Below are 24,564 nucleotides of genomic sequence, written 5' to 3' on the forward strand. Positions count from 1 at the left end.
TTCGGTGGTGACTGTTCTGGTAGCATTTTAGTGTGCTGGGTTATCCAACGTTTTGAATGAAATGTATTGTTATTCTCTTTATACACTTGGAAATTTTGAATGGATAAGAAATATTTTTGGTCGAATGGTTAGACATTTCCCGCGAACGAAATTTCCCTCGTTTCTGTAGCATGCATCTCCATAAATCGGTGTCCACACGATCTTTTGCACTGTTAAGACCTCCTCTTGTGTTGTCAGATTCACGAAGTAATTGTTCCGTCCGCCGAAGACGTACACAATTGTGTTCTGATTGAGTTTCTGTCATACTCTGCGGCTCCAGCGGCGCGTGTTGTATCGTGCGCCCTATGGCGCCTGGTGTGTTCTCCTGCATCATTCGTCTTTGTGCTGGTGACGCACACCGTAATGTCGTAATCCATGCTCTTCACTCCTTCCCTGATTATGCGGGAGTGTTGCCGTACCAGATTGTGATTATAATTGTGCAACCCGCTGGTGATCTTGCTGGACGTCTTTTGCCAGATCGTTTTGCTCTGAGATGATCAGAGTCTGCTCTTCTTTAATCTCTGACATTTCTGCCTGTTTGTTCTAGATCTGTTCGATGCTCTTCACGTCATAGCTAATTTTTTCTTGCCTTTCCTGGACGATCCTTCTTCCGCGGTTTTGGAGCGTGGCAAGAACCTTTCCGGTTTTGCACATTTCGGTTGAACCTGTTTTACTTGTCCTTTAGCTAAAAAAGGGTCCTTGGGTGCATCCTCGGCTGCTAATCTTGCCGCCCTCGCATTGCGTTTTGCCTCTTTCGCAACCTCTTGTGTCTCTGTCGATGTTTTCTTGACGCATTCTAACCGTTCTATAACACTCGCTACTTACTTCTTAACTTGGTCTATACTTTCAGCAAGCTGTTCAGCTACCATCCATATCTCCTTCGTCTCCTTAGTGACTAATTCCTTCACCTTCTTCATCTCCTTTGAGGTTATCTCCTCGTTCTCCTGCCTCTCTTGTCTCTTTCGCTCCGCTTCCCGCATGAGTAGCATGAGGCCTCAAATTGAGATCCTCCGCTGACACCTCCAGGTCTAAAGGAATGCGATTCCATAGTTCTATGACTTCTTGTTCGTGAGTTTTCTCCGCTACTCTCACTAACTGTACGTCTTGCCATGCCAGCAGATTTTACATGGCTCTCTGTAGCCGTTTCATCTTCGCTCTCGTTGTCTGACTGAATTTCTTCCTCATAATCAGAAAATTCCGTGTTGAAATATCCGCAAGGTCAGCAACTACATTCGACTGAGGGCTCCCCACACCTTCCTCTTGATCAGTGCTACCAGTCTGACGTTAATCAATATGCTATTAAATTCGAATATTCTCACTACTTTGGAGCAAACGTGCCTTGCTTCTAATGAGCATGCATTCTGGTTTCTGCTCCCCAGGGATTTCTGTTGGTTCTCGTCGTAATGTAGTACAATTCTACCCTGAAATTTGCTCCGGCGAGCCACTAATTCTAAATCCATGGAAATGCGCATCAACCCTAGTCTAAGATAAAATGCAATGATCAGAGATTCCACACGTTAACACAGCGCCTTCTCCGACAGGAACAATTAACAAGTGGCACAGAAATCACAACTAGAAATGAATATTAATACAAACAAACAACGCACACAGAATTTACAAATCACCAATGCACTTAGAGCCAGCAATTCTTACGGTTACGCGAAATTGATTTACCTCACTGCACCAGTTGTATTTCAACATGGTAATGCAGAAACCTTGTAACGAAACAGGCTCCCAGGTAGATGCCATTTTCTTTGATTACCGTAAGGCGTTCGATACAGTTCCACACTGTAGCCTGATAAACAAAGTAAGAGCCTACGGAATATCTGACCACCTGTGTGGCTGGATTGAAGAGTTTTTAGCGAACAGAACACAGCATGTTGTTCTCAATGGAGAGACGTCTACAGACGTTAAAGTAACCTCTGTGATGCCACAGTGGAGTGTTATGGGACCATTGCTTTTCACAATATACACTCCTGGAAATGGAAAAAAGAACACATTGACACCGGTGTGTCAGACCCACCATACTTGCTCCGGACACTGCGAGAGGGCTGTACAAGCTATGATCACACGCACAGCTCAGCGGACACACCAGGAACCGCGGTGTTGGCCGTCGAATGGCGCTAGCTGCGCAGCATTTGTGCACCGCCGCCGTCAGTGTCAGCCAGTTTGCCGTGGCATACGGAGCTCCATCGCAGTCTTTAACACTGGTAGCATGCCGCGACAGCGTGGACGTGAACCGTATGTGCAGTTGACGGACTTTGAGCGAGGGCGTATAGTGGGCATGCGGGAGGCCGGGTGGACGTACCGCCGAATTGCTCAACACGTGGGGCGTGAGGTCTCCACAGTACATCGATGTTGTCGCCAGTGGTCGGCGGAAGGTGCACGTGTCCGTCGACCTGGGACCGGACCGCAGCGACGCACGGATGCACGCCAAGACCGTAGGATCCTACGCAGTGCCGTAGGGGACCGCACCGCCACTTCCCAGCAAATTAGGGACACTGTTGCTCCTGGGGTATCGGCGAGGACCATTCGCAACCGTCTCCATGAAGCTGGGCTACGGTCCCGCACACCGTTAGGCCGTCTTCCGCTCACGCCCCAACCTCGTGCAGCCCGCCTCCAGTGGTGTCGCGACAGGCGTGAATGGAGGGACGAATGGAGACGTGTCGTCTTCAGCGATGAGAGTCGCTTCTGCCTTGGTGCCAATGATGGTCGTATGCGTGTTTGGCGCCGTGCAGGTGAGCGCCACAATCAGGACTGCATACGACCGAGGCACACAGGGCCAACATCCGGCATCATTGTGTGGGGAGCGATCTCCTACACTGGCCGTACACCACTGGTGATCGTCGAGGGGACACTGAATAGTGCACGGTACATCCAAACCGTCATCGAACCCATCGTTCTACCATTCCTAGACGGGCAAGGGAACTTGCTCTTCCAACAGGACAATGCACGTCCGCATGTATCCCGTGCCACCCAACGTGCTCTAGAAGGTGTAAGTCAACTACCCTGGCCAGCAAGATCTCCGGATCTGTCCCCCATTGAGCATGTTTGGGAATGGATGAAGCGTCGTCTCACGCTGTCTGCACGTCCAGCACGAACGCTGGTCCAACTGAGGCGCCAGGTGGAAATGGCATGGCAAGCCGTTCCACAGGACTACATCCAGCATCTCTACGATCGTCTCCATAGGAGAATAGCAGCCTGCATTGCTGCGAAAGGTGGATATACACTGTACTAGTGCCGACATTGTGCATGCTCTGTTGCCTGTGTCTATGTGGCTGTGGTTCTGTCAGTGTGATCATGTGATGTATCTGACCCCAGGAATGTGTCAATAAAGTTTCCCCTTCCTGGGACAATGAATTCACGGTGTTCTTATTTCAATTTCCAGGAGTGTATATAAATGACCTAGTAGATAGTGTCGGAAGTTCCATGCGGCTTGTCGGAAGTTCCATGCGGCTTTTCGCGGATGATGCTGTAGTATACAGAGAAGTTGCAGCATTAGAAAATTGCAGCGAAATGCAGAAAGATCTGCAGTGGATAGGCACTTGGTGCAGGGAGTGGCAACTGACCCTTAACATAGACAAACGTAATCTATTGCGAATACATAGAAAGAAGGATCCTTTATTATATGATAGCGGAACAAACACTGGTAGCAGTTACTTCTGTAAAATATCTGTGAGTATGTGTACGGAACGATTTGAAGTGGAATGATCATATAAAATTAACTGTCGGTAAGGCGGGTGCCAGGTTGAGATTCGTTGGGAGAGTCCTTAGAAAATGTAGTCCATCAACAAAGGAGGTGGCTTACAAAACACTTGTTCGATCTATACTTGAGTATTGCTCATCAGTGTGGGATCCGTACCAGGTAGGGTTGACAGAGAAGATCCAAAGGAGAGCGGCACGTTTCGTCACAGTGTTATTCGGTAAGCGTGATAGTGTTACGGAAATGTTTAGCAAACTCAAGTGGCAGACTCTGCAAGAGAGGCGCTCTGCATCGCGGTGTAGCTTACTGTCCAGGTTTCGAGAGGGTACGTTTCTGGATGAGGTATCGAATATATTGCTTCCCCCTACCTATACTTCCCGAGGAGATCACGGAGGCTTTCCGGCAGTCTTTCTTCCAGCGAACCATACACGACTGGAACAGGAAAAGGAGGTAGTGACGGTGGCACGTAAAGTGCCCTCCGCCACACACCGTTGGGCGGATTGCGGAGTATAAATGTAGATATAGATGTAGACGTAAAATTGCATAAGACGGTCACATATGGTGCCATAAATTCAAATCCTAGCAGCGGTCACCAAATTCCAAGACTACACTGGACTTGCGGTATGTTTTGGAGGGCGACAGACGACTATGAGTTATCGCCCTGACACCAATCACTTTAACTAGTAAAACTTCCACTTGTCTACCTACCCCATGCGTCTGCTAAATTTATTTTGCCCTTTGACTGTGTTACTGTTGATAGCCTGCATTAGCGGCTATGGTTATCACATTTGTCAGATTCTAAAAGAATTTGAATGCTGACATAATATTAATGAAATGGCATACCTGTCATTATTTCAGTCAATTGTTGATGGGTGACTAATATAGCAAACATTGAATTGATCTTTTATAGAAGTTGTGGCACAAGTTTACTGATTACAAAATAGGAGCGAAAAATATTTGTTAAGTTTGATGACAAAACAAAACATTAACCGACGGCAGCTGAAATACGCAACATGCAGTTAACACTCCCTGAATGGCGGCTCACTGAATTATTTACTCTGACTCAAAATATCGATAGCGCCATCTGATGTTATCTAAACCTCAATAGAATCTGATAGATTTATTCTACACAGAAGCTATACTACGCTGGTTCAACTGAGAATAAGTGGTGAGATTGTGATCCTGTTTGCCCTTACAAGCCAGAATAGCAATACAATTCCCCTATTGTCAGTGTGTCGCGCTATCTCACGTGACAGTCATGGTCCGAGTGTCTATAGAGCAGCGATGTGCGGTACCTGTAATTCCCTATTGCGGGCTGGAAATATACAGTCGCGGATCGCGATCTTTGATCTGTGGTCTCTCCTTAAGTAATTTTGACGTCTTTGGTCTCTTAAAACAGGCCTTCAAGGGTCGACGATTCCTGTCAGTCGAGGACATTCAGCAGGCAGTTACAGACTTCTGCACTCAGCAGGACACAGTGTTTTACTACATGGGTATCTTCAACTTGGTGAGACAGTGGTATGATTGTCTCAATGCTCATGGTGATTTTGCCTAATTGATGTACCTATTCTGGGCTGTACGGCCTTCAAACAGAAACTTTTTAATTGCTTTTTATATTACTCGAAAAATTATTACTCAATCATATATTAGCGGAGACACTTTATACAGCGTGGTCCATTGATAGTAACCATGCCAAATATCTCGCGAAATAAGCGTCAAACGAAAAGACTACAAAGAACGAAACTGGTGTAGCTTGAAGGGGGAAACCAGATGGCGATGGCGCTATGGTTGGCCCGCTAGATGACGCTGCCATATGTCAAACGGATATCAACTGCGTTTTTTAAATAGGAACCCCAATTTTTGCTACATATTGGTGCAGTACGTAAAGAAATAGGAACGTTTTAGTTGGACCACCTTTTTCGCTTTATGGTAGGTGGCGCTGTAATAGACGCAAACGTATAGGTACGTGGTATCACGCAACAATACGCCAGTGCTGACGGTATTTGTTTCGTGTTACACTGCCCGTGTTAAAATGGACCGTTTACCAATTGCGGAAACGGTCGATATCGTGTTGATGTATGGCTATTGTGATCAAAATCCCCAACGGGCGTGTGCTATGTATGCTGCTCGGTATCCTGGACGACATCATCCAAGTGTCCGGACCGTTCACCGGATGGTTACGTTATTTAAGGAAACAGGAAGTGTTCAGCCACATGTGAAACGTCAACCACGACCTGCAACAAATGAAGATACCCAAGTAGGTGTTTTAGCTGCTGTCGCGGCTAATCCGCACATCAGTGGCAGACAAATTGCGCGAGAACCGAGAATCTCGAAAACGTCGGTGTTGAGAAGGCTACGTCAACATCGATTGCACCCGTACCATATTTCTATGCACCAGGAATTGCATGGCGACGACTTTGAACGTCGTGTACAGTTCTGCCACTGGACACAAAAGAAATTACGGGACGATGACAGATTTTTTGCACACCTTCTATTTAGCGACGAAGCGTCATTCACCAACAGCGGTAACGTAAACCGGCATAATATGCACTATTGGGCAACGGAAAATCCACGACGGCTGCGACAAGTGGAACCTCAGCGACCTTGGCGCGTTAATGTATGGTGCGGCATTATGGGAGGAAGGATAATTGGCCCCCATTTTATCGATGGCACTCTAAATGATGCAATGAATGCTGATTTCCTTCGTAATGTTCTACCGATGTTACTACAAGATGTTGCACTGCATGACGGAATGGCGATGTACTTCCAACATGATGGATGTCCGGCACATAGCTCGCGTGCGGTTGAAGCGGTATTGAATAGCATATTTCATGACAGGTGGATGGGTCGTCGAAACACCATATCATGGCCCGCACGTTCACCGGATCCGACGTCCCCGGATTTCTTTCTGTGGGTAAGGTTGAAGGATATTTGCTATCGTGATCTACCGACAACGCCTGACAACATGTGTCAGCGCATTGTCAATGCATGTGCGAACATTACGGAAGGGCCTCGTGATGACTGAGTGTTGTGTGCTGTCCTTAGGTTAGTTAGGTTTAAGTAGTTCTAAGTACTAGGGGACTGATGACCATAGATGTTAAGTCCCATAGTGCTCAGAGCCATTACGGAAGGCGAACTACTCACTGTTGAGAGGAATGTGGTTACACGTTCTGCCAAATGCATTGAGGTTGACAGACATCATTTTGAGCATTTATTGCATTAATGTGGTATTTACAAGTAATCACGCTATAACAGCATGCGTTCTCAGAAATGATAAGTTCACAAAGGTACATGTATCACATTGGAACAACCGAAATAAAATGTTCAAACGTATCTACGTTCTGTATTTTAATTTAATAAACCTACCTGTTACCAACTGTTCGTCTAAAATTGTGAGCCATATGTTTGTGACTATTACAGCGCCATCTATCACAAAGCGAAAAAAGTGGTCCAACTAAAACATTCATATTTCTTTACGTACTAGACGAATATGTAATAAAAAATGGGTTTCCTATTTTTTAAAAACGCAGTTGATATCTGTTTGACCTATAGCAGCGCCATCTAGCGGGCCAACCATAGTGCCATGTGGTTTCCCCCTTCAAGCTAGACAAGTTTCGTCTTTGTAGTTTATTCGTTTGACGCTTATTTCGTGAGATATTTGGCCCGGTCATGGTCAGTGGACCACCCTGTATAGTCTAATGGCTCTGAGCACTGTGGGACTTAACATCTATGGTCATCAGTCCCCTAGAACTTAGAACTACTGAAACCTAACTAACCTAAGGACATCACACAACATCCAGCCATCACGAGGCAGAGAAAATCCCTGACCCCGCCGGAAATCGAACCCGGGAACCCGGGCGTGGGAAGCGAGAACGCTACCTCACGACCACGAGCTGCGGGCTATAGTCTAATCTCCGTTAGTCATCGACAATGTGGTACGGAATCAAAGAAGTGGCCTACCTGGCCCTGCTCAGCTACCCCTGACAAGTCCCTCCTCTGTACCTGGCGCTGGGCGTCACTGTCACCATGAACTGGCTGTTGAGAACCTGGTTACGCGGTTCACAGGTGGCGTGCCAGGCGCTGCACGTGGCGCTGCAGTACCTGATGCTGGCCAACTACCTGTGGATGTTCTGCGAGGGCCTCCACCTGCACCTGGCGCTGGTCGTCGTCTTTGTCAAGGACGAATCGGCGATGCGCTGGTTCCTGCTCGTGGGCTGGGGACTGCCGCTGCCCATCGCCGCTCTCTACGTGGGGGTCCGTATGTCGCGGCCTGCTGACGTGCTACAGTGAGTAACGGCAATGTGACGCAATACAAAAGCAAAACAGAGCTGTTCGAAGATAAGTAACTTCAGTTCAAACGTGATTAGCCCTTTTCCCGAATGCTAATAGGCAGAGTGATTCCAGACTAGGACACAAGATGGTTGTTCAGATGGAGCCACTGTCCAAGCCTATTCTGCTGTAGCTTTTTGTAGTCCTTACAATCACATACTACTTGGTGAGTGTGGCAGCCATAGCTGTAGAAATGCATTTGAATAAATACATAACTGCGACAGCTGCCTTGAGAAGATTTATTGATCTATTGGTTGGCAATCAGTTTATGACTGTGAAGTCACATCCTCAGGTGTCAAATAAGTGACCTAAAGAAGGCAAAAAACCTTTTGTTAACTTACTTTAGCCGGTTGGAGTGGCCGAGCGGTTCTAGGCGCTACAGTCTGGAACCGCGCAACCGCTACGGTCGCAGGTTCAAATCCTACCCAGGGCATGGATGTGTGTGGTGTCCTTAGGTTAGTTAGGTTTAAGTAGTTCTAAGTTCTAGGGGACTGATGACCGCAGAAGTTAAGTCCCATAGTGGTCAGAGCCATTTGAACCGTTTAACTTACTTTTAAGTACATTATACACTCCTGGAAATGGAAAAAAGAACACATTGACACCGGTGTGTCAGACCCACCATACTTGCTCCTGACACTGCGAGAGGGCGTACAAGCAATGATCACACGCACGGCACAGCGGACACACCAGGAACCGCGGTGTTGGCCGTCGAATGGCGCTAGCTGCGCAGCATTTGTGCACCGCCGCCGTCAGTGTCAGCCAGTTTGCCGTGGCATACGGAGCTCCATCGCAGTTTTTAACACTGGTAGCATGCCGCGACAGCGTGGACGTGAACCGTATGTGCAGTTGACGGACTTTGAGCGAGGGCGTATAGTGGGCATGCGGGAGGCCGGGTGGACGTACCGCCGAATTGCTCAACATGTGGGGCGTGAGGTCTCCACAGTACATCGATGCTGTCGCCAGTGGTCGGCGGAAGGTGCACGTGCCCGTCGACCTGGGACCGGACCGCAGCGACGCACGGATGCACGCCAAGACCGTAGGACCCTACGCAGTGCCGTAGGGGACCGCACCGCCACTTCCCAGCAAATTAGGGACACTGTTGCTCCTGGGGTATCGGCGAGGACCATTCGCAACCGTCTCCATGAAGCTGGGCTACGGTCCCGCACACCGTTAGGCCGTCTTCCGCTCACGCCCCAACATCGTGCAGCCCGCCTCCAGTGGTGTCGCGACAGGCGTGAATGGAGGGACGAATGGAGACGTATCGTCTTCAGCGATGAGAGTCGCTTCTGCCTTGGTGCCAATGATGGTCGTATGCGTGTTTGGCGCCGTGCAGGTGAGCGCCACAATCAGGACTGCATACGACCGAGGCACACAGGGCCAACACCCGGCATCATGGTGTGGGGAGCGATCTCCTACACTGGCCGTACACCACTGGTGATCGTCGAGGGGACACTGAATAGTGCACGGTACATCCAAACCGTCATCGAACCCATCGTTCTACCATTCCTAGACCGGCAAGGGAACTTGCTGTTCCAACAGGACAATGCACGTCCGCATGTATCCCGTGCCACCCAACGTGCTCTAGAAGGTGTAAGTCAGCTACCCTGGCCAGCAAGATCTCCGGATCTGTTCCCCATTGAGCATGTTTGGGACTGGATGAAGCGTCGTCTCACGCGGTCTGCACGTCCAGCACGAACGCTGGTCCAACTGAGGCGCCAGGTGGAAATGGCATGGCAAGCCGTTCCACAGGACTACATCCAGCATCTCTACGATCGTCTCCATGGGAGAATAGCAGCCTGCATTGCTGCGAAAGGTGGATACACACTGTACTAGTGCCGACATTGTGCATGCTCTGTTGCCTGTGTCTATGTGCCTGTGGTTCTGTCAGTGTGATCATGTGATGTATCTGACCCCAGGAATGTGTCAATATAGTTTCCCCTTCCTGGGACAATGAATTCACGGTGTTCTTATTTCAATTTCCAGGAGTGTAAATAACAAAAGAAAGAGCACGGAACTTTTAAGACGTGGAAGCCGTTCCTCAAGAAAACACAGATGTCCCCTATGATCAGGCTGATCACAGCGTAAAAATGAAACCGCCGAGAAAACTTGACAGTGCAAGATGTAATCTAGAGGAAACAGCAATGTTCAGAATCCAGTGAAGTTGTAAAAGAATCCCACTGATACACAATGATACCGAAGGGAAACTGAGAATCCATTATAAGAAGCTCCAGCAATAAATACTGCTTACACTATCAGCTGTGAGGACACACGCAGTTCACTTTATGTAAGAAGTATTTATTTCTGGGGGTTCTTAGAATCGGCTCTCAGTTTCCCTTGGGTATCATTATGCATTATCCGGATTGTTTTATAAATGGATTGATTTCTGAGCATTCCAGTTTCTTCTAAGATTCATCTCGCATGTAATCCATTGTTTTACGCTACGATCATCATGAATGTAGGAGACATCTATGTTTTGTTGAGAGACGGCTTCCACGTCTGGAAAGGTCCGGGACCATTCTTTTGTTATTTATAATGCAATTAAAATTTTGTCTTATAGTTTAGCCGGCGTAGGTTAACAAAAGGTTTTTTTTACATCTTATTTAGCCGACCGCTGTAGCCGAACGGTTCTAGGCGCTTCAGTCCTGACCCGCGCTGCTGCTGCGGTCGCAGGTTCGAATCCTTCCTCGGGCATGGATGTGTGTGATGTCCTTAGGTTAGTTAGGTTTAAGTAGTTCTAAGTCTAGGTGACTGATCACCTCAGATGTTCAGTCCCCTAGTGCTTAGAGCGATTTGAACCATTTTGAACATCTTATTTTGGGCAGTTGTTTGGCACCTAAGCATGTGACTTTATAGTCATGAAACTAATTGGGAACCAACAGGAGATCAATAAATGTAGTCCCTGCAGCTGTTGCGTTTATTTATTTATTTATTTATTTATTCAAATAGCCTTGTATGGCCTACAACTAGGGATGAGCTAAACTATCAGTTACTAGTAATGGCTACAGAATTCCATTTTCAACCAGGAGATAGCTTCCAGAAACCTATTAATTATTTATCAGAATCGAAGTAGGCCATCTTAAATAACGGTACTTGGGGTGACACCACCTTGTTCCCCTACTCTCGCAAGTATGACGCGATTCACACCAGCCACCACCATTGTGTCCTGACCACAACGTCCAGAAGCGATGATTTTCACCTGTTGCAGGTGGGTGGGTTAACACCTATGTCCAAGTGCCATGCAGATGAGAGAAGTCACATGAAGTCTAGTAAGCTTCACCCAGGTGAACCATATACGAGGAGAGACCTTCCGTTATATGGCCGTCAGGTTGTCGCCCTTATTGTTCTCGGATGCATGCCATTCACAGTTCCAATCGCGATAACCAGTTTTCTTGACCACTGAGTTCAAATCCATATAAGGTACTGTTGTTTGGCGCAACTATCCTTCCGTAATGCTCCCCTTAGCAAGGCAGTCGACGTTCCATTATGGAGAATATCTGGACGTCGTTCCTTCCCTTACTTGCAGACATTTCCGTCAGTCTGGTGCATCAGCATGCTCTCCGTTTAACAGTTCCGTAAATTTGGAAATTCGTGGTTAGGTCTTATGGGCCCAAACTGCAGAGGTCATAGGTCCCTAAGCTTACACATTACTTAATCTAACGTAAACAAACTTACGATAAGGACGACACACACACACACACACACACACACACACACACACACACACACACACACACACATGCCCGCGAGAGAGGACTCAGACGGGGTTAGCCGCGCGGACCGTGACAAGACTCCGTAGGCCGCGCGGCTACCCCGCTCGGCTAACAGTTCGGTCTTTACCTATGCCTTCGGTTGACGTCTCCAGTACCTGGACTCACAGCTGCCGACCATATGGCAGCGGGCTTAATCTTATATAGTGAACGTTTGCACATCACAGGTGACACAGTGAACAACTAATGGAATACTCCGTCAAATACAAATTATTTCAGAAAGGCTTGATGCGAGCCTAGAGCTTTTGCTTCTCTCCTGCATCAGCTGAACTTGCTCTGGCCGAGAGCACCTACGATAATGTCAGGATGGGTGTTGCGATACCTCTGTTGTCTTGCAGTTGCTGATCAAGCTTGATGATCAGTATACTCAAAAGAGGTTTTTGTCATGAAGACTCAGTGATGCAATTCTGCAAAACAATAGAGAGCTAGATATTGGTGGGTATGATGTCTCTGTTATTTGTTGTCTATCACTATACAGGGTGTTTCAGAAGTGGTAGTCATTAATTCACAAGTGGAAAGTACAGGAATTAAAAATCTCCAATAAACATGGGTCCACAAATCAAACAGTTGCCGAGGTATCGCATTAATTGGAATTGGGAACCAACTGTAAACGCCGCTGGATACTGCGGTATTTACGTTGGTATCTCAAGGTTTGGAATCGACTGTCTGTCTATTTACGCTTGTGCACCTGCAAAGTACCCACTACTTCAGTTTAACACTATGCGCAACGGATTTATTTGCGGGACCTTTGCATAAATGCCCTAACTGGAAAGCTATGTCAATTCTGCTTGGCCCAATGAATGACTTTCAAACATTTAGTAAAATTATTAAATAAAATTTCTTTTTCAACTGATAATGAAACAAAATAATGAGAGGTTTGTCTATTCTTATAGAAAGAATGTTCCGACTAAAATTTGAATTTTTATAGAACAAATTGGTTTATTCATTAAGCATTTCAGATAATTATAAGAACAAAAAATTCATTTCTTTAAACAAATATTAACGCGGCTGATCTTTACACAGCATGAAATTGCATCAGATTCCACAACGTAATTTAAACGTATCTGACTTTCTCATTAGCAATGTAAAATTTAACGCATCTGACGTTCTACTAAAACTATGGTCTCCTACAGAATGGTATCTCTTATCACCACAAGTCCCCCCTTTTGGATCGGAAGAAAAGGATATTCCATAACTGTATCCATTAATCAATATGCACACACAATTACTGCACCAAGATATGCAAGGGAGAAACGTAAGGATCGAGCTGTTACCGGTTCAGATATTCACCGTACAGTAACTATCTCTACTCAAAATTATTCCACCGAAAACCAAAATTATTACACATAACCTCCGCGCCTATTTGATCATTCACTGTAATAGCCACTATTGTACTGCTGCCTACTCCCGACACAAATTCACCCACTGAATATGAAAACCGTTCCAAACTTACATATATAAAATACACACACTCAAGATGAACTACTTACTTTGTTGCAACCAAAATTCATGGCTACGTTATCAGTTTACTAATCTCTTTCCCCGCTTTGCAATTTTCATTATTCAGAAAATCTCCCCACGTGACTCTACATTCCAATAAACATGAATAAGCAAGCATTATCTTCACTTGGTTTGCTAAAATTTGACACACGCTTTCACACGAGATACCACGTGTCCTTAACAAAGGATCCTCGTTACTAAATCTTTCAAGATTGCAGATATTTAAGAAAATTGAAAATTTATAACAGTACTTGATTTCACACGCATATTTCATGTAATAGCACACTTCCTACATGCATGCTTTAGGTCCCTAGCACTGGTGCGTAAAATTCTTGATCAGCCCCACATGGTATGTGCCAGGTGTAAAACTAAATAAATTGCCACACGCACTTCAATATTTCATTTTTCCTAATAAACTTGCTTGCTCAAACAAATTAGATTAAATTATTCACCGCGAAATTGTTATAAAACCCCAAAGTTGCAAATTACTATCACAAAGGAAAGCAACAATTTTACTTCACCTACTACTGCACAATTCCTACCTAAGTAAATTGCGTTCCCCCAAAATATTAATATTACTTTACGTCTAGCTGCAAAAAAAGGTTGTTCGCCTACTGTGGAACCATTAATCATAAATATAGCACATTTCTCACACTTAAATCGAGCGTGGCTCGACCCATCTTATCAAAGCGTCCTCTCTCGTCCAAGTCTTCAGCAGCAGTCCCGATTCGCACCCACGCTACAGTTCTGCTCGCCTGACAGCTCATCATGGGGGCGGCTCCCAACCAATCATCAGCTGAGAAATTCCCCGGTTTAAAGTTGCCAGTCAAATATCCCTTCTACATAATGGTAAAGATCCCGCACTTCGCTTCCCAAAGACTGAAAAGTGAGTTTTGCACACTATCCAGCCTTCCTACACCTCGCTGTAGCCAAAGGCTGAAGTTTCAGAACTTCCATAATCGTTGCCTATCGACTAGTTGTTCCCTATTGTACACCCGCAATTGCAAAATATCGTTCGATCCTTATTCTCTCCCCAAACTCTCTTCCTGCAGTTATTTTCGTACATTCTTTCTCTCTCTCTCTGCTGGCCAGGGTGTCCTAGCAGTTCTAGGCGCTACAGTCTGGAACCGCGCGACCGCTACGGTCACAGGTTCGAATCCTGGCTCGGGCATGGACGTCTGTGCTGTTTCAGTAGTTCTAAGTTCTAGGGGACTCAAGACCTCAGAAGTTAAGTCCCATGGTGCTCAGTGCCATTTTTTCTCTCTCTCCTGCTGTGGACTCAATAGGATAAGGAAATATAGGAAACAGTGGGCATTCTTAACTTGTTGTTGTTGTTGTTGTTGTGGTCTTCAGTCCTGAGACTGGTTTGATGCAGCTCTCCATGCTACTCTATCCTGTGCAAGCTTCTTCATCTCCCAATACTTACTGCAACCTACATCCTTCTGAATCTGCTTAGTGTATTCATCTCTTGGTCTCCCTCTACGATTTTTGCCCTTCACGCTGCCCTCCAATGCTATATTTGTGATCTCTTGATGCCTCAGAACAAGCCCTACCAACCGATCCCGTCTTCTGGTCAAGTTGTGCCACAAAGTCCTCTTCGCCCCTATTCTATTCAATACCTCCTCATTAGTTACGTGATCTACCCATCTCATCTTCAGCATTCTTCTGTAGCATCACATTTCGAAAGCTTCTATTCTCTTCTTGTCCATCTATTTATCGTCCATGTTTCGCTTCCAGACATGGCTGCACTCCATACAAATACTTTCAGAAACGACTTCCTGACACTTAAATCTATACTCGATGTTAACAAATTTCTCTTCTTCAGAAACTCTTTCCTTGCCATTGCCAGGCCACATTTTATAACCTCTCTGCTTCGACCATCATCAGTTATTTTGCTCCCCAAATAGCAAAACTCCTTTACTACTTTAAGTGTCTCATTTCCTAATCTAATTCCCTCAGCATCACCCGACTTAATTCGACTACATTCCACTACCCACGTTTTGCTTTTGTTGATTTTCGTCTTATACCCTTCTTTCAAGACACTGTTCATTCCGTTCAATTGCTCTTCCAAGTCCTTTGCTGTCTCTGACAGAATTACAATGTCATCGGCGAACCTCAAAGTTTTTATTTCTTCTCCATGGATTTTAATACCTACTCCGAATTTTTCTTTCGTTTTCTTTACTGCTTGCTCAATATACAGATTGAATAACATCAGGGAGAGGCTACAGCCCTGTCTCACTCCGTTCCCAACCACTGCTTCCCTTTCATGCCCCTCGACTCTTATAACTGCCATCTGGTTTCTGTACAGATTGTAAATAGCCTCTCGCTCCCTGTATTTTACCCCTGCCAACTTATAATTTGAAAGAGAGTATTCCAGTCAACATTGTCAAAAGCTTACAAATGCCAGAAACATAGGTTTGCCTTTCCTTAATCTTTCTTCTAACATAAGGCCGTCAGTAGTTCTAATGGAATGTTGTCTACTCCCGGGGCCTCGTTTCGACTCAAGTCTTTCAGCGCTCTTTCAAACTCTTCACGCAGTATCGTATCTCCCATTTCATCTTCATCTATATCCTCTTCCATTTCCATAATATTGTCCTCAAGTACATCGCCCTTGTATAGATCCTCTGTATACTCCTTCCACATTTCTGCTTTCCCTTCTTTGCTTAGAACTGGTTTTCCATCTGAGCTCTTGATATTGTTGGTTCTCTTTTCTCCGAAGGTCTCTTTAATGTTCCTGTAGGCAGTATCTATCTTACCCCTAATGAGATAAGCCTCTACATCCTTACATTTGTCCTCTAGCCATCCCTGCTTAGCAGTTTTGCACTTCCTGTCGATCTCATTTTTGAGACGTTCGTATTCCTTTTTGCCTGCTTCATTTACTGCATTTTTATATTGTCTCCTTTCATCAATTAAATTCAATATTTCTCCTGTTACCCAAGGATTTCTACCAGTCCTCGTCTTTTTGCCTACTTGATCGTCTGCTGCCTTCACTACTTCATCCCTCAAATCTACCCATTCTTCTTATACTGTATTTCTTTACCCCATTCCAGTCAATTGTTCCCTTATGCTCTCCCTGAAACTCTCTACAACCTCTGGTTCTTTCAGTTTATCCAGGTCCCATCTCCTTAAATTCCCACCTTTTTGCTGTTTCTTCAGTTTTAAACTACAGTTCATAACCAATAGATTGTGGCCAGAGGCCACATTTGCCCCTGGAAATGTCTTAGAATTTAAGACCTTTTTCCTAAATCTCTGTCTTACCATTATATAATCTATCTGATACATTCAATCAATAAAAACAGCTAGATTCCTCTGGTCATTCTTTTATAACTTGGTGTTGGTTTGCAGAGACCGACAGTAAGTCTATATTATTACGATCAAAAAATGATGTTATTTGGATCAAACTTGTATTCTCAGAAGAACCCGACTATATGTTGCATTAAGTATTGTTACATTATTAGAAATATATATAAGAGTTGCAATTGCCAAAGACAATGGCCACCTCTCACACCTACTTCCCTTTCCGCTCCGTGCACTGTGCCGTAACGGCCTCACAGTCAGTAACGAGCGTGAAGGCACCATGGAAGAGGTTAGACCAATGAAGAGTAAGCTGCCATGCACTTCATGTATGGCAAAGAGTATGGCAGTGCCCTTGAGGCTACAATACTGTATGAAAAAGCTTTTTCCTCTCCGTACGCATCCCGACGGGCGTACATTTAGCCATTTACATCAGCGCCTTAGAGAAACGGGGAGTTTCGTACGCGAACGTCCGAGTACTTCGAAAAGGAGGAATGCTACCCAAAAAAATGGTTCAAATGGCTCTGAGCACTATGGGACTTTACATCTGAGGTCATTAGTCCCCTAGACTTAAAACTACATAAACCTAACTAACCTAAGGACATCACACACATCCATGCCAGAGACAGGATTCGAACCTGCGACCGTAGCAGCATCGCGGTTCCGGACTGAAGCGCCTAGAACCACTCGGCCACATCAGTCGGCATTGCTACCCAAGAGCGTGTCCTGAGTCATAGCAATGTGTGGCGGATTTTACGTCGGCAAGTACTCTACCCACATCATCTGCAGCGAGTGCAAGCCCTCAATAGCTCAGGTTTTCCTCCTAGAGGGAATTTCTGCCAATAGTTGCAACAAGAGTGTACCCTGAATCTCCTGTTTGGAAGCAGTATTCTGTTAACGGGTGAGACTGGATTTACCCGTGACGGTATTTTTAACTTCCATAACTGTCACATTTAGGCCGAAGTCAGCCCTAATGCAACAAACATACCACGACATCAGCAGCGTTATTCGTTGAACTCTGGGCAGGAGTACTCGGAAACTACATAATTGGCCGCACTTCCTACCACAGAGACTAACCAGATAGCAGTACATGCGGTGTCTGCAGACTGTACTTCCAGATGTACGTGATGATGTCCCACTGAACCAACGTCTGAACATGTGATTCAGGCATGACGTTGCTGCAACACACTTTCCTTTACGAGTGCGCTGGCTTCTACCTCGGACGTATGGTCAACATAGGATAGGTAGAGGAGGGCCTGTGCCATGGCCTACAAGGTCTCCGGATTTAAATCCCACAGATTTCTGTGTCTCTCTTCAGAGACGAGTTCAATGTTGCATTCAGACGCATGGACAACATTTCGAGCACCTACTTTAACGTTTAGAGATGCCATATGCTCATAGAGACTGATGAACCGCAACATAAAATGTGTTGTATCTCGTCAACGGTTGATTTATGGACCCATATTTATAGGAGCTTTTTAGCTACTATTGGCACGTACTTTTCATGTGTGAATTATTGACCATCACTTTTTAAACACCCTGTAGTTACCATTGTGTTACAAGACAGTGTTTCACTTGAAGCTAAGAGAAGTGACTGCCGCATTCTCACTGCGCATGCGCGTGCTTGTCTGTGTGTGTGTGTGTGTGTGTGTGTGTGTGTGTGTGTGTGCGTGTGCGTGTGTACTGACACCATATGGTCTGTGTACGAAGGTGCTAGATGCCTGGGAGTGTCGTGCAGAGGATGCCGAAGGTGTCAGCACACAACCCGCTGAGGGCAATGTGTCGCGCCCGCCGCTCACTGAGGTGTTGTGTGGCCAGGTGCTGGATGCACGACAGCACGGCGCAGTGGGTGCTGACGGTGCCGGTGTGCCTGTCGCTGGTGGCGAGCGCCGTCTTCCTGGTGAACGTGGTGCGCGTGCTGCTCACCAAGCTGCACACGCACTCGGCCAACCCTGCCCCAGTGGGGCTGCGCAAGGCGGCGCGCGCCGCCGCCATCCTGGTGCCGCTGTTCGGCCTGCAGCACGTGCTGCTGCCGTTCCGGCCGGCGCCGCACGAGACGGGCGAGCGCGCCTACCAGCTCATATCAGCCGTGCTCGTCTCGCTACAGGTACGCAGCCCACTGCCTCCACAGGGGCCTAACACTGAAGTACCAGTCTTGTGCTACATAAAATACGAGGGGTGCTCAATAAGTAATACAACACATTTTTGTCTGGAAGCAAGTTGGTTTTATTAAGTATTCCAATATACCACATTATTCATCACATTTTTTTGGCTACAGAACCCTAATTATCAGCACTATCTCGCCTCAATGTGACGTCCTTTTGTCATCTTACTGAGAGGGCCTGTATGTCAGCACGGTACCACTCTACATCTACATTTATACTCCGCATGCCACTCAACGTTCTGTGGAGGAGGGCACTTTACGTGCCACTGTCATTACCTCCCTTTCCTGTTCCAGTCGCGTATGGTTCGCGGGAAGAATGACTGTCTGAAAGCCTCCGTGCGCGCTCGAATCTCTCTGATTTTACATTCGTGATCTCCTCGGGAGGTATAAGTGGGGGGAAGCAATATATTCGATACCTCATCCAGAAACGCACTCTCTCGAAATCTGGACAGCAAGCTACACCGCGATGCAGAGCGCCTTTCTTGCAGAGTCTGCCACTTTGCTAAACATCTCCGTAACGCTATCACGCTTACCAAATAACCCTGTGACGAAACGCGCCGCTCTTCTTTGGATCTTCTCTATCTCCTCTGCCAACCCGACCTGCTACGGATCCCTCACTGATGAACAATACTCAAATGTAGGTCGAACGAGTGTTTTGTAAGCCATCTCCTTTGTTGATGGACTACATTTTCTAAGGATTTTCCCAATGAATCTCAACCTGGCACCCGCGTTACCAACAATTATTTTATATGATCATTCCACTTCAAATCATTCCGTATATTACATTTGTCTATGTTAAGAGTCAGTTGCCACTCCCTGCACCAAGTGCCTATCCACTGCAGATCTTCTTGCATTTCGCTGCAATTTTCTAATGCTGCAACTTCTGTGTATACTACAGCATCATCTGCAAAAAGCTACATGGAACTTCCGAAACTATCTACTAGGTCATTTGTATATATTGTGAAAATCAATGGTCCCATAACACTCCCCTGTGGCACGCCAGAGGTTACTTTAACGTCTGTAGACGTCTCTCCATTCAGAACAACATGCTGTGTTCTGTTTGCTAAAAACTCTTCAATCCAGCCACACAGCTGGTCTGACATTCCGTAGGCTCTTACTTTGTTCATCAGGCGACAGTGCGGAACTGTATCGAACGCCTTCCGGAAGTCAAGAAAAATGGCATCTACCTGGGAGCCTGTATTTAATATTTTCTAGGTCTCATTAACAAATTAAGCGAGTTGGGTCTCACACGATCATTGTTTCCAGAATACATGTTGATTCCTACAGAGTAACTTCTGAGTTTCCAGAAATGACATGATACGCGAGCAAAAAACGTGTTCGAAAATTCTACAACAGATCGATGTCAGAGATATAGGCCTATAGTTTTGCGCATCTGCTCGACGACCCTTCTTGAAAACTGGAACTACCCGTGCTCTTTTCCAATCATTTGGAACCTTTCGTTCCTCTAGGGACTTGCGGTACACGGTTGTTAGAAGGGGGCAAGTTCTTTCGCGTACTCTTTGTAGAATCGAATTGGTATCCCGTCAGGTCCAGTGGACTTTCCTTAGTTGAGTGATTTCAGTTCCTTTACTATTCCTTGGACACTTATTTCGATGTCAGCCATTTATTCGTTCGTGCGAGGATTTAGAGAAGGAACTGCAGTGCTGTCTTCCTCTGTGAAACAGCTTTGGAAAAACGTGTTTAGTATTTCAGCTTTACGCGTGTCATCCTCTGGTCGACTTAGGAATCAACGTCTTGCTGGATCAGTAACCGCCCTATCATCCACGTACGGCTTTCTGCTGAGTGCATCAGCCATTGCGCCAATCAGATGGAAGTCAAGAGGTATGAGATCTAGGCTGTAGGGTGGATGAGGAATAACAGACTAATGAAGATTTGTGAGCTCCTCTCGGGTGAGCAGACTTCTGCGAGGCCTTGCTTTCTCATAACAAAATTACTCTTTCAGAGTCCCAGGAGGTTGCGGCTTTCTTTGGAGGAGAGGTGGGGTGGCGCAGCTCCACATACTGCCGTTTTGTTTCCGGTTAGAAATGATGAACCCATGTTTCATTGCCTGTGACGATGTTTAGCAAAAACGTCTCACAATCAGCCTCGTAAAACAACCAATTAGGCACAGGTGGACCTTCGTTGCCCGTTTCAATCTTCTGTTAGGCGGATTGATACTTCAAGTGGTGGGAGTGTGCCAGAAATACCAATGGAGACGTCCAGTTGAGCAGCGAGGTTTCTGGCTGTAAGCCGTCGATCATCTCGGATGAGAGTCTTTTTTGATGCAATAATTTACCAACAGCCGTATGTACTGTAGAAATTTATTTTATTTTATGATGTGCTACCAGTTTCGGCATTACATTGATGCCATCTTCAGGCCCCACTCGTCATAGTCGAAAAATCGCTATACACGGAAGGAGCCATATAACTGGATCCGTGAATCAAATCGTTATGCAACAGCTCTTGGTGGCCAGGCGAGACAGACTCAATCTGTGTCCCCTGGCCACCAAGAACTGTTGCAGGACGATTATATGGCTCCTTCGATGTATAGCGATTTTGCGTCTATGACGAGTGGGGCCTGAAGATGGCATCAATGTAATGCCGAAACTGGTAGCACACAGAAGTTCATAAAATAAAATAAATTTCTACAGTACATACGGCTGTTGGTAAATTATTGCATCAAGTAGATCATGCCAGCCGTCCTCCCACGATCCATAATGGATCAACGAAGATCAGATGAGAGTGTCCGCACGTTCCAAAATTGCAGGAGTCACAGCTGGGAGTGACCAGCCAGCAGGCAGGTGATCGGAATAGTTTGCATGACCTTGTTGCGATGATGACAGACGCCTTTCCCAACTACTCGCCTGCTTTTGTTCACTGCCAGGTCTCTGTAGGCATTCAGCATGCGCCTCTGAACGTCTGCCATTTTCCGGTTTTCCACCAACGAAACTCAAAGACAGCTCTCAGCCTGGAACGCATCTCCGTTACAGACACCACTTTGAAGGCCACGTATCGCGCCGCCACGTACCGGAATTTCATGAAACTATAGGAGGTGGAGCGGGAATTTTCCCCTATGTCCAAAAACTAATTATGCATTTTTTCAACCGAAATCGCCCGAGAAAAAGGTGTTTCATTAAGTTTTGAACGCTCCTCGTACACTATATGTTCAAAAGTATCCGGACACTTGTCTGTAATGCGGAATTGACCGCTGGATGACAACAGAGGCGGTCTCATCAGTATAAAAGTAAGCAAAGTGTATTGTGTTGTCCGAAGAGACGCAGTAACGGTAAAATTGGTCTCTCAGAAGCGCTCAGTGACCTAGCTGGACGTCATCACAGACATTTCAGACCTTCTAAAATTGCCCAGTTCTACTGCTCGTTATGCGATGGTGAAGTGGAAACCCAAAGGAATAGCTACAGCTAAAACAAGACTAGGTAAATCTCACGTACTAGTGCACAGAGATCATCGAGCATGAGGAGGGTGGATGTACAAAATCCAGTAAAGTGCGAGTACGACTCGTCCACCGTGGATTACACACAAACTTTTTACTTATGTGTACAGATAGTTCACCCACCCTGCAAGTCGAGACTCTCGACGATTTTAGCCTGTTGTCGATAGCTGGCACGATACACGTCTGTCTACCGGTTCCTGGGAAAAAGGGGTGGTAGCGGACGAACAGACAATCGGATAAGAAACGACAAAAATATATCTTTTGTCTAATATAATTACAAATCAACCATTTTCGGATTTTTTCCCTTCTTTACTGTGAAACGTTGCTACTTGACAAATTTCATGATTCTACTAACGCGTCATCTCTGGTAAGTCGTTCAACGCCGTTGCAAAAGCAGCCTTCTGTTTTTGTTGGAGGAGTTTTGAACTATACGTCATGAGAATGATATTGGTTGTGGGTGGATAACAGCCGTAATTGTACATTATGATAATGTTAAGGATAAGCTTGGCCTTTAATCGTTCATCGAGCGGGACTTCATTGCTTATCGCACATTACAGATGTCAGAAGTTTTTAATAGGAACATCAGAACATCTTACTTCAGTTCCAGTATGTCTTGAGATGTAAGCACTCACAATGTCCGTAAGGCTAATGAGACCAAGTCTATTTTTGAGCCGGTCGTAGTGGCCAAGCGGTTCTAGGCGCTACAGTCTGGAACCGCGCGACTGCTACGGTCGCAGGTTCGAATACTGCCTCGGGCATGGATGTGTGTGATGTCCTTAGGTTAGTTAGGTTTAAGTAGTTCTAAGTTCTAGGGGACTGATGACCTCAGAAGTTAAGTCCCATAGTGCTCAGAGCCATTTGAACCATTCTATTTTTGTATAGTTTAAAGGTGATGGTGTATGTGCAAAAGTAAAAATTGTAGCTGATTTTATAATGTATTATAAGAATTGTAATACGGTTTCCTATTCGGTTCGATGAGTCTTTTTGCGACTATCTAAATATGTTGTATAAATGGCCATATCTCTTGATTCCATAACTTAGGATCTTAATTTTTTTACACCGCCATGGTACCGTAGGCCATCTTGTGTGATATAAATCTGAAGCTGATACATGAACTCGTTCCTGAGGAAAGGGATCTTAAGAAACGGATAACAGAAGTGATCTTGTAAAGGTTCCGTTTTTACGGGATGACAGTACACGTTGTCATAAGACAGCATCTGTGAGACAATATCTCGTGAACAATAACATTCCTGAAATGCACTGGCCTTTCCAATGGAAACCTTTTGTATGAGTTAGAAGGTCAGCTTCGTTCCTTATCCCAGCGTCCAAGCACTACTACCTTCTCTCGAATCGGCTTTTGAGGAAGAATGGGATGCCATTCCTCCACAGTGAAACAACCCACAATTAAATTAATAGTGTTATTAGTGTTCTAAAAATGTAACAAACGTCTCTGGGCACTATGGGACTTAACTTCTAAGGTCATCAGTCCCACAGAACTTAGAACTACTTAAACCTAACTAACCTAAGGACATCACACACATCCATGCCCAAGGCAGGATTCGTACCTGCTACCGTAGCGGTCGCGCGGTTCCAGACTGTAGCGCCTAGAACCGCTCGGCCACCTCGGCCGGTTAAAAATTTAAGAGCCTAAACTTTACTGTTAATGATTTTATCCGAATGGATAACTGCTAATCCGTTTGACCGCTTCGCGAGTGGTTTCAATCGTTTGTCGCTGCTCAGTTACGCTGTATTCCAAGGACAGAGATTTTTTATTAAGTAGCGAAACGTTTGTAAGGTAAAAGGTTATATATTCACTTTAAACGCAATTGGAGGCACTCACTTCCACCTTTGTACATTTCTACCCATGTTTAAGCTCAACACAGTTCAAATACGCTCTAACATCGTCACACGTTGTGAAAATCTGCACATGCTATCCTTCCACTGCAATCCATTGGCCGGCGCGGTAGACGTGAACGCTTAATATTGGCGTTCCATATTTATAATCATTTCTTGGTAAACACTTGTCACTAGCCAGTATAATTCGGTTTGTTCGATGTCAACCCAGGGCGACAGGGACACGCTCTCAGCCGCTACAATATGATTCCTCCCGCTGCACCATTACAGACGACACATCTTTACTGGCTCAACTGCGAGTCACTGATTTACAACAATAGCATTCGGTGGACGCACTCGGCATTTGACTATCGGTTCTTCGTTTATCCTCGACCTGTACAAGTAAAATACGCTTATCTTTGAGTAAGGAAGCTTGGATCCCTTACAACAGACAGACACATCACTGAAAATATCTCCAGCAGAA

The 24,564-nt window shown here is 45.7% G+C and overlaps 1 protein-coding gene across 1 annotated transcript in view; it reads left to right on the forward strand.

The window, feature by feature from the left end:
• The first annotated feature begins 7,768 nt into the window (after nt 1–7,768).
• The window catches only part of LOC124775376 (calcitonin gene-related peptide type 1 receptor-like), a 39,907-nt gene continuing 23,111 nt past the window's right edge, over nt 7,769–24,564 (forward strand). The window contains exons 1-2 of the mRNA XM_047250210.1: nt 7,769–8,028; nt 18,451–18,739. Of these exons, the coding sequence (XP_047106166.1) occupies nt 7,769–8,028; nt 18,451–18,739 (549 nt within the window). The remainder of the gene's footprint in view (nt 8,029–18,450; nt 18,740–24,564) is intronic.

This window comes from Schistocerca piceifrons, chromosome 2 (assembly GCF_021461385.2).
Source record: "Schistocerca piceifrons isolate TAMUIC-IGC-003096 chromosome 2, iqSchPice1.1, whole genome shotgun sequence".
In the NCBI taxonomy this organism is placed as follows: domain Eukaryota; kingdom Metazoa; phylum Arthropoda; class Insecta; order Orthoptera; family Acrididae; genus Schistocerca; species Schistocerca piceifrons.